We start from the raw sequence: 15,728 nt of genomic DNA, 5'->3' as shown, positions 1-15,728 counted from the left end.
TTTTTTGAGACAAAGTCTTGCTTTGTTGCCCTGGCTGGAGTGCAGTGGCACAATCATGGGTCACTGCAGGGCTCCACCTCCTGAGCTCAAGCTGTCCTCCCACCTCAGCCTCCTGAGTTGCTAGGACCAGAGGTGATCACCACCATGGCAGGTTAACCCATTTTAAAATCGAGGTGTATTTCTTATTACTGTATTGTAAGAGTCCTTTTTTTTGGTTTGGGCAAATCACTTGTCACTAGTGTATGACATTATAAATTTTAAATTTTCGTAAAGACTACATTTCAATGTTTGTTAGGGTTTTAGTTTTTTATTCTATTTAAGGAATCTTTGCCTACTCAGATGTTACAATGATTTTTCTCTCATATTTTTCAGAATTTCTAGAGTTGTAGCATTAAACATTTGGGTCCCAACTCTACTTTGAGTTAATTTTTGTGCATGATGTGAAGTAAAAGTTGACATTTACTTCTTTTAATCATTGAGATATCCAGTTCCAGCAACATTTGTTGAAAGGGCTATTCTTTTTCCACTGCATTTCTTCGGAACTTTTTTCTTAAGTCAATGGACCAGAGATGTGTGGGACTGTATATGTGGACTTTCTATTCAATTCCATTGATTTATATGTCTGTACTTTCAGCAATGGCACAATGATTATTAGCTTACTGTAGTTTTAGATTAAATATTGAAATTGTATAGTATAAATCTGTCAGTTTTGTTCTTCTTTTTCATTTTTCCTTTTTTTAGATGGAAAAGAGAACTCTGTTATATTGTAGAAGGCCTTCATCAGCCTCTGCTTCTCCGATGTTTACCTCTGCCATTGCTGTTATCATGTTGTATTCTAAATAATTACCTGTGATACCTTCCTCCCGAGACTGTAGAATCTTTGAAAGAAGATCTTTTGTGTATTTTCATATTGTGTCTACAGAGCCAGGCATGTTTTTGACTATTATAAAGCCAAAGACAAAAAGCTACACAAATACTGACATCTAGTTAGTAAATCTCTTTCTTTCAGAGATATGACTAGCAGTTTTGAAATTACTTTATGTGCACACTAGCATTGGACAAATATGTTTACTTACTTTTGTGAATTATAGATGTGAGTAGCAAACACTGGTAAAAAATTTCCTTTGCAAAGAAAATCTCTTTCTTTAAAAATCTAAATAGAAAAATACATTGTGGAAGTTGGCCATTCATCTTTTTTCAAGTCAGAATTAATTTCTGAATATTTTTTTTCTACCCAAAAGAATGTATATCTCTCTAATAAATCCTTCACTTAAATATAAATCATAAATATTTTCTCATAATATTTTCTAATAATTTTAATTGTACTCCTAAATATCTTAAATATTTTCACTCATAAATATTTTCTCCTTTGCTTTTTAAGCTATTTTCGTGAAAGAAGAAATGTTGCTACCTCAACTGATAAATCTGTGGCATGGCAAAGTGAGTCAATGTGTTTAATTTCTCCTTAAATTAGAGCTCATTTGATAGTCTTAACTGTGTTAAAATCATGATTGAGAAGGCAGCCCACCTGTGGTATAGGGAACAATGGAAATAACTGTCTGCCAGCGTTCAAAGTACCTCAGACACTTTTAAAGGGGACTGAATAAAAGGCAATAAAATACACTCTGACTCCTAGAAATTTGTACATGCTAATGTAAAAAGTTTTCTTTTTATGCAAGCTTCATTTATCATTAGCCACAGTTGCAGGCATTTAACTAAATTAAATGATTTCTGGCAGTCTGAGCTACAGAACAAAGATACATGTATGGAAAGTGATTTTGCCATGGTAACTGGAAAGGGCTGTCATTGTTGCTCTGGCAAATTGAACAGTGACAGAGGCTTTTCTTTCATTTTGAAAATTCTGATTATACAAGTTTGGGAACATTCTTTTTGACAATAAGATGTCAAACACTTGGGTACTGAATCTTTAAGAGAAATTTTTGCCATAGTAGAAATGCAAATATTGAGAATTATTTTTTGTAGATTAGCATAATTCAAGGATGGTGGAACTTCTCTTCAAATAATTTATTTACAGATGCATTAGTAGCTACGGCATTAGAGGAATTATTTTAAATGCCTTCTGGGATTTTAAGTAATATCTAGCTACTATGCTGGTGACCTTTTTATAACTATTTATTGTAAGTTATAGAACTAAGCTTAATTTTCTGGCGTTTAGAGTATTTCTTTATTTAGGAGTTATCATTATAAATGGCACCATGACAATTTCTTTTGTATATGGGCAATGTATTTGGTTATATTAATGTGGATCCTAGAGGTTGGCAAGGACATATGTGACAGGTTGCAATTTAAGGAGCAGTGAGTTATGTTTGTGAAGCAAATGGTGGATACCATGAGTGTTATATCAAGACGATGAGGAGAATTGATTTAGGGATAAGAATTAGCATAATTTGGACTCTTACAGAATAAAGCTTGTGTTGTGATAATGCCATAAAAAACTCATGCTTTTAATCTTTTTTTAAAAACAGTATTTCATATTATTCACATCTTTCCATTCTCATCCTACAATTCCCCTAAAAGATTCAAATGAGGAGAATTCATCTTCCATCTTTCCTTATGGAGAGACCTTTCTCTTCCAGAGACTAGAAAATTCCAAGGTTAGTCCCATACATTTTAATTGTTTTCCATAATCAATTATTTGCTTTTCTGCCTATTTGTACCTCTTCATTTTTCTCCAAGCTATTTGAAGAATGACATTATGTTGAAGAGTGAAATTTCCAGTCAGCAAAATTTTTGTTCAGTAAAATTATGGTAAAATCTGTAGTAAAATCTGTATCTTTCAATATACATTATAGAAACACACTTTTATTTTGACTTCGGGAATCCAGGATAGTGAGTTTTAAAAGTTTGCCACAAGATTGGGTTAATTAAACAAAAGACAAACTCTATAAAACTTAAACACTCTCTAGATTTTTGCTTTGCCTTGTAGCCAAGTGCAGACTTCTGAAGTGCATAGGCTTCCAATTATGTATATATTTTAATTATTTAGCGTATCATTCATTCTTTTCTATTACTTGTGCTCTTTTGCTACATTATTTCTTGGTCTTGATAAAAGAGAAGTTGGAAGACAAAAATGTATTAAATAAAAGTACATAAATTTTATTTTTGGTTAGCATCTTCTTTTGTTCTTACTTGAACTGATGAGTTAACCATTTGAATAAAATAGTGAAAAAAAATCAAAAGTCTGTTTAATGTAGACTATCTTTTTTTTTCTGAAAATTGATCTAAGTAATTAGACTTATTTAGTTAAACTCAGATATTATGGATTTTTGTAGAATATTGCTACACATACAAACAAATCCCCAAACCAAAAAGCAAAACAGTATGTGTTTTTTGTTTGTTTGCTTTTTTAATAGAAGCGATCTATAAAGAATGAATTTTTGACCCAGGAAGAAGCACTCAAAGGGGAAGCAACTACTGCAGCGAACTCTTTTATCATCAAATCAAGGTATGAGATCATGATTGATGATGATTAACTATTTAGAATAAACTGTTATACAATGTTGACTTTTCATTCATAGTATAATATTGTGTGTCAGAGAAAATAGTTTATGTTGATAAGTTCAAAAATTTCCTCTCTAAATGTAAGCATAACAGCACCCATTTTATTAATTGAATTATGCTGTATAAATCAAGTAAATAGTTGCATTCTGTGGCAGATTATTTTGTGTTTTTCTAATGGAAACCACACCCCCGCCCCAAAGCAATACAAGTGACTGTGATTGCACATTAACGATGAGAGGTTATGTTAATAAAAAGGAGCAAAGGGCAGTACAGAACATCACTATGCAAGTTGCAGACTTTTACAAGTGTAATATATTATTTTTATTGGAGTTTCAGCACTGGCAAGAAGCATGGCAATTATCCAGTTATTTGGATCACACACGGAGTTAGAATTTGTATGCAGCAACTTCAATTTTGTTTTTCTCTCAGCTTTATTGGAACTTGGCATACTGGATCATTACCTGATATTTCATTTTCTTTTTCTTAATTTTTAATTTTTGAGATTACATAGTAGATGTATATATTTCTGGAGTACATAACATATTTTGATACAAGCATAATAATCACATCATGGAAAATGGAGTATTCATCCCCGAAAGCATTTCTCTTTTGTATTGCCAACAGTTTAATGAAACTCTGTTAGAGGGACATTCATTTTATTTTTGTCTTTCATTTTCTAAGGCTAACATTGTTATAGGTTTCCCTCAGTTAAAGCTAAATAATTAAACAGCTTCAGTAAACATTTGACATAATCTAATATAATGCAAAATATGAAAGGGCCAGGCTAGATTATTCTTTTTTTTTTTTTTTTTTTTGAGACGGAGTCTCGCTCTGTCGCCCAGGCTGGAGTGCAGTGGCCAGATCTCAGCTCACTGCAAGCTCCGCCTCCCGGGTTTACGCCATTCTCCTGCCTCAGCCTCCCCAGTAGCTGGGACTACAGGCGCCCGCCACCTCGCCCGGCTAGTTTTTTGTATTTTTTAGTAGAGATGGGGTTTCACAGTGTTAGCCAGGATGGTCTCGATCTCCTGACCTCGTGATCCGCCCGTCTCGGCCTCCCAAAGTGCTGGGATTACAGGCTTGAGCCACCGCGCCTGGCCTAGATTATTCTTAAGGCAGTAATCGTTTTTAGAATGCTATATCCAGAAAGATGTAATTTGAGCCCAGGCGTATCTGTTTCATTGATTAGCAAAAAATGTCCTTTGTCGTTAATGATTTGATCTATTATGTCATTCCTTGAATCTGTAGAAATATGCCTAGCTATTATGAATGCATTCCAATAAATATTTTGCATTACATAGCTTTTACTTCCTGAATGTACACTGACCCTTTATTGTTTTGTAGCTAGCAGTGTGCTGCAATATTTTTCCTCATCAGCATTGCAAAATAATACTGATGCTCTCAGCAGCCAGACGTACTCTCTGTTTTATTGCATTATGGTGAAACATGGGGTCCTTGGAGTTGATTAGAGGATAGTAGAGAGTGATAAACAAGTGGGAAATAAGATCTCCATATAGATGAGTTAATGGTCTATGATGTTGCCCAGAGACATTGGGCTGGCCACTTAGTTGTGCTATTAAAGATGTTTAAATTGTGATGTGAAGAATATACCCAGTCTCCATCCTTAGCACCTGCACCTAACCGTCCAAAATAAAAGGGATAAGATTAAATTATACCTAAGAAAAAACTTGTAGTAGTATTCACATATGTCATAGGTTACTGAAAGAATTTTACTTAGTTTTTCTGGAAGAGTTAAAATAATTTTCAATAGGGTTGATTGAAACTCTAGGATTTTCCTGGCCTTATGTTTCTGTTATTGGTTATTTATAAATTTTCAAAATGTCACTGATGTCTTAAATCACATATAGCACTTTGAAATGTTTACATCATTTTTCCATTTAGCATATATGATAACAGAAAGGAGAAAATAAGTGAGGACAAGGTGGAAGATATTTGGATACCTCGAGAGGACAAAAACAATTTTTTGATAGACACTGCTTCTGAATCAGAATACTCAACAGTAGAAGAATGCTTTCAGAGTTTAAGAAGAAAAAATTCAAAGGCATCTAAATCTAGGATTCAAAAAGCATTGACTTTGGACTCCGTTAATAGGCACAGTTATCCATTAAGCTCAACAAGTGGAAATGCTGATTCATCAGCTGTTTCTTCACAGGCAATATCTCCCTATGCCTGCTTTTATGGAGCATCTGTAAAGAAGGTTAAATCGGGATGGCTGGATAAACTCTCTCCTCAAGGGTATGTACGTATTCATTTATTTCATAAGTGGCATATTTTTAAAATTTGAAGTTTATTCATTTCTAAACCTTCTGGGATACTGTTCCCCCACTCCACCTCCACACACACACACATCCACAGAGATGCCATTTTTAGGGACTTTCAGCACGCTTTTGCCAGTGCTATTCTTTAGACATAAGGAGAGAGATGTGCAATGCAATGCTGCATTAAGGTCCAGAATTGCAAATTAAAATAGAAAATTATGACTTCACATCTAATTTCTTAATGTTACCTTCTAAGTTCGCATCAAAATGGGCTAATCTGTGTCCCAGTATGTAACAAAGAAAAACAAGACAGACTGAGTTAGTATTACTCAGCCCACACTGTTTGGCTTTTGCTCATATCATAACAGTGTTCTGTTTGAGAATACAAGGCTTATTGTAGTTAGGGAAAAGTACATCTTTGTTAGGTTTAGGTCTTCACTGTTATTGATATATTGTTTTAATTTTTGTATGTTACAAAGAAGGTCAGAGTTCCGTGAATATTACACTTTTCAATGGATTTATCAGCAGATGTTTACAAAGAAACTTTTGTCCTTTAAGCATTTTACAGTACTGAGAAGTCTTTGGGGAAGGATTATATTTAATTAGAATTGTTTTCTAGCATCCTGATTTTTAGATGTCTTTTTGAAATATTTACTTGAAATGTTTTTCTTGAATTATTAAATGATTTTGAGATTAAAGCTTTCATGTATCAGTAGCTAATGTGGTGAGTCCCTACAGTGTGCTGTTTTTCTCTCCTATTCTCCTGAAATGTATGTCATTTCTAGAAAGGATTGGTTTGATCTAAAATAATTTTAATTGAAAAAAAAATCTGCCAGAAGCGGCATCAGATGACTAGTAGAAGCAGGAATTACATTTCAAAAGATAGCAAAACACCCCAAAATTATATGGTTAGTAATTATATGTTAGTACCTTATATATTTTCATCCTTTAGGAAATTTGATTTTGAATAAGCCAAAGCAGAGTACTTCTTACTGTCAGCTACTTGTGTCACTTCTTTCTGGTTACATTATGATGACAAAACCCTCTGCTTTTTCTTTTTAGTCCTAAGTGTTATTGGTAAGTGCATATTCAGATGTCAAACGTGTGGATCACTGCTCAGGTCTGAACACTAGTGGAATGAATCAGTGAACTTGAATATTCTTGAATTCATTTCTGTGAAATCTAAGTATTTAGGGAGGTCCAAGTGCTCTCTTAAAGTATCACTGGAAGAAGAAACAGACTTTGAGTACAAAGCCCCCAGCAGCTGTGGTTTCCTGTGTGTCCCGGGTGAGATCTCGCCCTTTACAGGGTTGGTCTGTTTATGCTGCAGGCACATTGAGAAAGTTTTACCATTGTTGGCCACCTCTGGGACAGTTAGGATATATTCTGTCTCTCTTTTTCAGAACTTTGACTTTCCATTATTTCTATTCTGAACCTGCCTAAGGTTAGATGCTGTAAGTTTTCTGGATTTATATTTTTCTATTTTGGGGGAAATAATTGCATTTTCTGTCCTAAAGCTCACCCCTGCCCCCCCATCCAAAATACCAGGATAAATGGATATAAGAAAATAAACCAAGGAGCTTTGTATGTCACCAAGAAATTTTAAAACTCTTCTACATGATTATATTGCTATGACTTGAAAGAAATATGTGTAGCTGGCCAAAACGCATGCATTCATTAAATCAGAAGTAGAATCCAGAATTTTTCCTTTCCTAATTAGACTCTGTAGGCTATTGTGAGGGTTTAAGATGTTCATTAAAGTAAACAAAGTGATGCCTACCCCTTCCTTACGCAGTGGTTGCTGAGCTTTGTTTAACTCATGGCCGCATGTCTCTTTGAACCAGACAGCACTGATTGAGATGGGATTCCGAACTCCATATAGCAGGTGTCAACAAACTTTTTCCATAAAGGGTCAGGTATTAAATAGTTTAAGCTTTATAGTCAAATGGTCTCTGTTGCAACTATTTAACTCAGCAGTTATAGCATAAAAGCAGATGTAGCCAATGAATGAGGCTGTGGTCCAGTAAAATACAGAAGTAATAAAAAGCGGAGGTCCTCCTTAGAGGCCTCTGCATTTGTATTTCTTTCTGCCCGAAATGCTCTTCCCTCAAGAGTAACATGGCTTGAACTTCTCTCAAGTTCATACTATAATGTCTCCTTTGCATTTAAGCCCTGGCCACCAAATTTAATACTACAACTTGCTCTCCCCTGCCACCCCACCACTCCCTTAATTACTTTCTTCTACAGGGCTTACAGGCCAGATGATTTATTTATTTCATACAAGCTCCGTGGGGACAGGCATCTGCATTGCTTTTCTTGTGCTGTGATAGCCTTAGCAGAACACTGCCTAGCTCGTGGTAGATGCTTAGTATTTGTTGTAGAATGAATCTGTGAAAAACCTAGCATTAGACATATTTTCTTTTAATTTTTCTAAAACAGCAATTTATAAGAACTTTGTAATATAAGCTGCTGAACTCAACAACATATTTGTGGCTGAAAATCTCCAAGAACCATTGATAATGCTGTTATACATTAACAGGGTAGTGGACTCTTGGTGATTTTTATTTTTTTTTCATAATTGTTTCCCCCTTAAAGACATGCACGTAAATTATCAAAATACAATTGTCAAAATACAATTTAAAAACTAACAGACACATTCTAGTTTATACTTTTTCAAATAGTGTATACAGCTGTCTTTTGTTTAATGAATGTCATTAAACAAAATAATCACATTCACAATCTGAACTTATTTCACATGGTTATCTATTTACTTTTGAAATGGAAATGCCAATTCTGAATCAATGCCTAGTGTGTGAACATTGCCCAATATATGGTTAAGAATATAATTGTATGACACCATACAACAAAAGAAATACTGAAACATTTCTGGTTTAATATATGAAAAGTTGTTTAAATACTTGAATGACCTAAATATAATATCCCTAAAACTAGTGGTTTAAAAACTGTGTGAAAGAAACAATAAAATGTGGAATTTTGGGGGCTGTATTTTGAATAGGTCAAAGCAGATGAAAAGCTTAATAAGTGATACTTGCTTTTAAAAACCTCTCACTGGTTTTGAGGATTAAAGTAAATCATCTTCTTCACTTTTTCTCAGCTGTAAATAATAAGCTTTTCAGCAGATTTGTATAGATGCAAATGTGAAAGACTGCATATAATTTATTCCAGCATTTCCCAAATATGCATCTCAGAAGAGAAACGTTTGAAGCTGTTGTAAAGAAAAGAGAACATGGTTGGATGTGCTGTGCCTCTTCTAGGAGATGCATAAATTAACATCTCCAAGAATATATGCAAAAGAAACCCTTTTGAATTTTTACAATACTATTTTCTAAAGATGTTTCTGTGTTCAGCATGACACACAGAGCATCTTTATAAAAACTGCTGTGTGTATTAAAGAATTTCTATTTTACTTGAAATGTTTTAGGACTTTATTTCTTACTTGGGGAAATTCCTCTTTTTTAAAATTTAACTTTTTTTTTTTTTGGCCATGAGGAGTACTGATGTGGCAGTGTGAGCCTGAGACAGCTACAGTTGATCATGTGAGGTTAAGTCAACACTTGGAGATGGTGAAGGACACAGATGAGCAAGATGTGTTCCTGATCTTGTTGTAGCTTCCATGTAAGGCAGAAAAGAAATGTATATGTGAATAGCAATCAAACCCAAAGACAAAAGTATAATTGGTATGTACAGAGTCCTGAGGTTACCAAGGGTTGAGAAGCCATTTCTCCAAAGGCCTTCCAGGAAGGAGAGGGTAGCAGTTGAATTGCCATTTGGAAAATGGATAAGATTTTAACTGGCATTTTTAGTAAAATGCTTTTCTCTCTAGAGGGAAAGGCAATGATAGTGGTGATATCTAGATGTACTTGAGGGTTGAGATAGTGAGCAGGTGGAGGTTGGAGTTATTTTATTGAAGATGGACAGTTGGGTTCTAGGACCAGGAGAGAGAAACTGCCAGTGAAAAGCGTGTCCAGAGAACACATAACTAGGGAAAGTGAAAAAGCCAATGATCAAATACCAAGAAAAGGTTAGATCTCAGACAGTGACTGGGAGTCAGAGCTCCCAGAAGCCAATAGCCCAAGACCTGGGAGGAATTCAGAGCTTATATTGTTTGTGCCTTTGTCAGTTTCCATGTCATCATCCAATCTCCAAGGCTCCTTTATTGGAAGAATTTCCCACCTGGCTACACAAGTGTTTGAGTGTCTTGGGTCTCTTGGTATACTTTCTTGGGGATGCAGTGAAAGGCAGGTGTAGCAGAAAGTTGGCAAGTCCATGTTTGACTAGGGTGTTACATATCAGTCACCTTGTTGAACTTAAAAGTGAATCCGAAATCCTTGATAAAAAGTATGTTTTCTTTTTTAATCTGAAAATTAGATGGCCGTTTCTCAAAGCACTTGCTACTGGTAAACATTGTGCCAAGGAAATAAAAAGCTTTAATATTGTTGCAGTTTGAGGAGGAAAAAAGTTAGTTTCAGTCTCCATAATATTACCTGGTTAATTCCTTTCAGCCATCTTAGCTGCAGAGAAATGAATAGGGTTTGGAATCAGACAGACATCATTCATTTGCTGTGTGACTCCATTTCTTGGAACCTCCATTTTTCACGTAAATGCATGAGGTCAAGACTACTTCTGTGAAATCATTTGGAAAAGTAGGTAACTTTGGGCCTCACTCTTAACTGATGCTCAATAAACCTCGATTTTCTTTTTCTTTCAGAACACCATTTTATTGCAGAGGACCTTAAATAATGTTACTATGAGTCCCAGTCAGTTCATACTTTGATAAGTACAAGGTAAACAGATCATGTGTTCACACTGAACTTTCAGAATTCAATGTTTGATTGTTATACAAGCACATAGTTTATGTGTCAGAAAGTAGTACATAGCTTATTTAAATAAAAGGACATGGATGCAGCTGGAAACCATCATTCTCAGCAAACTATCGCAAGAACAGAAAACCAAATACTGCGTGTTCTCACTTATAGGTAGGAATTGAACAATGAGATCACTTGAATACAGGAAGGGGAACATCACACACCGGGTCCTATTGTGGGGCAGGGGCAAGGGATAGCATTAGGAGATATACCTAATGTAAATGACGAGTTAATGGGTGCAGCACACCAACATGGCACATGTATACATATGTAACAAACCTGCATGTTGTGCACATGTACCCTAGAACTTAAAGTATAATAAAAAAAAAATTCAGTTTTAAGTAGGTATTTCCAGAATATATTAGTACCTTGATATTTTAAACTCTGTGACCCGGGGTATGATACTAAACATATTTCTATCGAACTATTAATAGTCCATTTGTCAGTTTCTGATAGTGACATAACGGAGAGGTTGTTTGAAGGGATATAGTGAAATGTACTGGTAAGAACATTATTACATATGTATTAATGGAGCAATAAAGGAAAGGCGTTATAATAAAAAAAAAAAAAGGTGACATTTCCTCCCTCCAACCTCTTCATAAGGGGCAGCCCCTTTCAACTCTTTTATAGTTACTTTTAGCATTTGTTTTGTATGTCTTATTATTTTTATACTTTTTTTTTTAACTGTTCAGTGTTAGGGATTAGCTGTTGATGTACCACCATGGAAGATCATATTTATTCATTTTAACCACTGTTTCCTCTTTCCCTCCTAGACACAATTCCTATTATCCTTTTAAAATAGTTACATAAGATATTTAGATATCTGTAACTGTGTTTTATATTATAACTGTAAAGGCTACTCATTTTTGAGCAATGTAGCATAGTATGAATAATTTTTTTCGTTGACAATGTTTAATTTTTGTTGAATTAATAATTGTTGATTTTTTCTTTTGCTTACCTTTTTTTTTTTTTTTTTTTTTTTTTTTTTTTTTTTTTTTTTTGAGACTGAGTCTCACTCTGTTGCCCAGGCTGGAGTAAAGTGGCGTGATCTTGGCTCACTGCAAACTTCACCTGTCGGGTTCAAGCAGTTCTCTGCCACAGCCTCCCAAGTAGCTGGGATTACAGGCACCCACCACCATGCCTGGCTAATTTTTGTATTTTTAGTAGAGTCGGGGTTTTACCATCTTGGCCAGGTTGGTCTTGAACTCCTGACCTCGTGATCTACCCTCCTCGGCCTCCCATAGTGCTGGTATTACAGGCGTGAGCCACCGTGTCTGGCCTGTTTGCTTTATTTTTAATATGTGTATTCCTTCATCTGAAAATTCTTCCTCAAAATATGAATCTCTGAAGTAACCAAAATAAATATACCTATCAATTTCATCATCCGACTGCCCGCTAAGAAAACTTTAGTTTGGGCTGGTTGTTCCCCAGGCTGAGTGCACACTAGCATCTTGGAATTCCCTTGTATCATCTTTGGGATTCTCTATTCCTCTCTCTAGTGTTTTTGTCTCTCCATCTTTTCTTTAGATAAAGTACAACTCTTTGAAGCTTCCTGAGAAAAGGTGGATAGGGAGTCAATGTTTTCAGACCTTCCATGCTTGAAAATGTCTTTTTCTCCCCACTAAACATTGTTATTGTTGATTTATTATGTTTTATAAATCTTTTTTTTATGTTTTATTTTTTATTATACTTTAAGTTCTAGGGTACATGTGCATAACGTGCAGGTTTGTTACATATGTATATTTGTGCCATGTTGGTGTGCTGCACCCATCAACTCGTCAGCACCCATCAAGTCATCATTTATATCATGTATAACTCCCCAATGCAATCCCTCCCCCCTCTCCCCTCCCAATGATAGGCCCCGGTGTGTGATGTTCCCCTTCCCGAGTCCAAGTGATCTCATTGTTCAGTTCCCACCTATGAGTGAGAACATGCGGTATTTGGTTTTCTGTTCTTGTGATAGTTTGCTAAGAATGATGGTTTCCAGCTGCATCCATGTCCCTACAAAGGACGCAAACTCATCCTTTTTTATGGCTGCATAGTATTCCATGGTGTATATGTGCCACATTTTCTTAATCCAGTCTGTCACAGATGGACATTTCCGTTGATTCCAAGTCTTTGCTATTGTGAATAGTGCTGCAATAAACATACGTGTGCATGTGTCTTTGTAGTAGAATAATTTATAATCCTTTGGGTATATACCCAGTAGTGGGATGGCTGGGTCATATGGTACATCTAGTTCTAGATCCTTGAGGAATTGCCATACTGTTTTCCATAATGGTTGAACTAGTTTACAATCCCACCAACAGTGTAAAAGTGTTCCTATTTCTCCACATCCTCTCCAACACCTGTTGTTTCCTGATTTTTTAATGATTGCCATTCTAGCTGGTGTGAGATGGTATCTCATTGTGGTTTTGATTTGCATTTCTCTGATGGCGAGTGATGATGAGCATTTTTTCATGTGTCTGTTGGCTGTATGAATGTCTTCTTTTGAGAAATGTCTGTTCATATCCTTTCCCCACTTTTTGATGGGGTTGTTTGTTTTTTTCTTGTATATTTGTTTGAGTTCTTTGTAGATTCTGGCTATTAGCCCTTTGTCAGATGAGTAGATTGCAAAAATTTTCTCCCATTCTGTAGGTTGCCTGTTCACTCTGATGGTAGTTTCTTTTGCTGTGCAGAAGCTCTTTAGTTTAATTAGATCCCATTTGTCAATTTTGGCTTTTGCTGCCGTTGCTTTTGGTGTTTTAGACATGAAGTCCTTGCCCATGCCTATGTCCTGAATGGTACTACCTAGATTTTCTTCTAGGGTTTTTATGGTATTAAGTCTAACATTTAAGTCTCTAATCCATCTTGAATTAATCTTCATATAAGGCGTAAGGAAAGGATCCAGTTTCAGCTTTCTACTTATGGCTAGCCAATTTTCCCAGCACCATTTATTAAATAGGGAATCCTTTCCCCATTTCTTGTTTTTCTCAGGTTTGTCAAAGATCAGATGGCTGTAGATGTGTGGTATTATTTCTGAGGACTCTGTTCTGTTCCATTGGTCTATATCTCTGTTTTGGTACCAGTACCATGCTGTTTTGGTTACTGTAGCCTTGTAGTATAGTTTGAAGTCAGGTAGCGTGATGCCTCCAGCTTTGTCCTTTTGACTTAGGATTATCTTGGCAATGCGGGCTCTTTTTTGGTTCCATATGAACTTTAAAGCAGTTTTTTCCAATTCTGTGAAGAAACTCATTGGTAGCTTGATGGGGATGGCATTGAATCTATAAATAACCTTGGGCAGTATGGCCATTTTCACGATATTGATTCTTCCTATCCATGAGCATGGTATGTTCTTCCATTTGTTTGTGTCCTCTTTGATTTCACTGAGCAGTGGTTTGTAGTTCTCCTTGAAGAGGTCCTTGACATCCCTTGTAAGTTGGATTCCTAGGTATTTTACTCTCTTTGAAGCAATTGTGAATGGAAGTTCATTCCTGATTTGGCTCTCTGCTTGTCTGTTACTGGTGTATAAGAATGCTTGTGATTTTTGCACATTAATTTTGTATCCTGAGACTTTGCTGAAGTTGCTTATCAGCTTAAGGAGATTTTGGGCTGAGACGATGGGGTTTTCTAAATATACAATCATGTCATCTGCAAACAGGGACAATTTGACTTCTTCTTTTCCTAACTGGATACCCTTGATTTCTTTCTCTTGCCTGATTGCCCTAGCCAGAACTTCCAAGACTATGTTGAATAGGAGTGGTGAGAGAGGGCATCCCTGTCTTGTGCCAGTTTTCAAAGGGAATTTTTCCAGTTTTTGCCCATTCAGTATGATATTAACTGTGGGTTTGTCATAAATAGCTCTTATTATTTTGAGGTACGTTCCATCAATACCGAATTTATTGAGCGTTTTTAGCATGAAGGGCTGTTGAATTTTGTCAAAAGCCTTTTCTGCATCTGTTGAGATAATCATGTGGTTCTTGACTTTGGTTCTGTTTATATGCTGGATTATGTTTACTGATTTGCGAATGTTGAACCAGCCTTGCATCCCAGGGATGAAGCCCACTTGATCATGGTGGATAAGCTTTTTGATGTGCTGCTGAATCCGGTTTGCCAATATTTTATTGAGGATTTTTGCATCGATGTTCATCAGGGATATTGGTCTAAAATTCTCTTTTTTTGTTGTGACTCTCCCAGGCTTTGGTATCAGGATGATGTTGGCCTCATAAAATGAATTAGGGAGGATTCCCTCTTTTTCTATTGATTGGAATAGTTTCAGAAGGAATGGTACCAGCTCCTCCTTGTACCTCTGGTAGAATTCAGCTGTGAATCCATCTGGTCCTGGACTTTTTTTGGTGGGTAGGCTATTAATTGTTGCCTCAATTTCAGAGCCTGCTATTGGTCTATTCAGGGATTCAACTTCTTCCTGGTTTAGTCTTGGGAGAGTGTAAGTGTCCAGGAAATTATCCATTTCTTCTAGATTTTCTAGTTGATTTGCATAGAGGTGTTTATAGTATTCTCTGATGGTAGTTTGTATTTCAGTGGGGTCGGTGGTGATAGCCCCTTTATCATTTTTTATTGCGTCTATTTGATTCCTCTCTCTTTTCTTCTTTATTAGTCTTGCTAGCGGTCTGTCAATTTTGTTGATCTTTTCAAAAAACCAACTCCTGGATTCATTGATTTTTTGGAGGGTTTTTTGTGTCTCTATCTCCTTCAGTTCGGCTCTGATCTTAGTTATTTCCTGCCTTCTGCTAGCTTTTGAATGTGCTTGCTCTTGCCTCTCTAGTTCTTTTAATTGTGATGTTAGAGTGTCAATTTTAGATCTTTCCTGCTTTCTCTTGTGGGCATTTAGTGCTATAAATTTCCCTCTACACACTGCTTTAAATGTGTCCCAGAGATTCTGGTATGTTGCATCTTTGTTCTCATTGGTTTCAAAGAACATCATTATTTCTGCTTTCATTTCGTTATGTACCCAGTAGTCATTCAGGAGCAGGTTGTTCAGTTTCCATGTAGTTGAACAGTTTTGATTGAGTTTCTTAGTCCTGAATTCTAGTTTGATTGCACT

General features: G+C 35.9%; 1 protein-coding gene across 4 annotated transcripts in view; it reads left to right on the top strand.

The window, feature by feature from the left end:
* The window catches only part of ARAP2 (ArfGAP with RhoGAP domain, ankyrin repeat and PH domain 2), a 186,131-nt gene that overhangs the window by 28,869 nt on the left and 141,534 nt on the right, over positions 1-15,728 (top strand). For all 4 annotated transcript variants that reach the window (XM_010365834.2, XM_030921122.1, XM_030921111.1 and 1 more), the window contains exons 3-6: positions 1,382-1,440; positions 2,539-2,615; positions 3,375-3,466; positions 5,422-5,775. In XM_010365834.2, the coding sequence (XP_010364136.2) occupies positions 1,382-1,440; positions 2,539-2,615; positions 3,375-3,466; positions 5,422-5,775 (582 nt within the window). The remainder of the gene's footprint in view (positions 1-1,381; positions 1,441-2,538; positions 2,616-3,374; positions 3,467-5,421; positions 5,776-15,728) is intronic.

The sequence above is a fragment of the Rhinopithecus roxellana genome, chromosome 2, assembly GCF_007565055.1.
Source record: "Rhinopithecus roxellana isolate Shanxi Qingling chromosome 2, ASM756505v1, whole genome shotgun sequence".
Taxonomy (NCBI): domain Eukaryota; kingdom Metazoa; phylum Chordata; class Mammalia; order Primates; family Cercopithecidae; genus Rhinopithecus; species Rhinopithecus roxellana.
The sequence above is the reverse complement of the archived record's forward strand: the minus strand, read 5'-3'. Positions and strand labels throughout refer to the sequence as shown.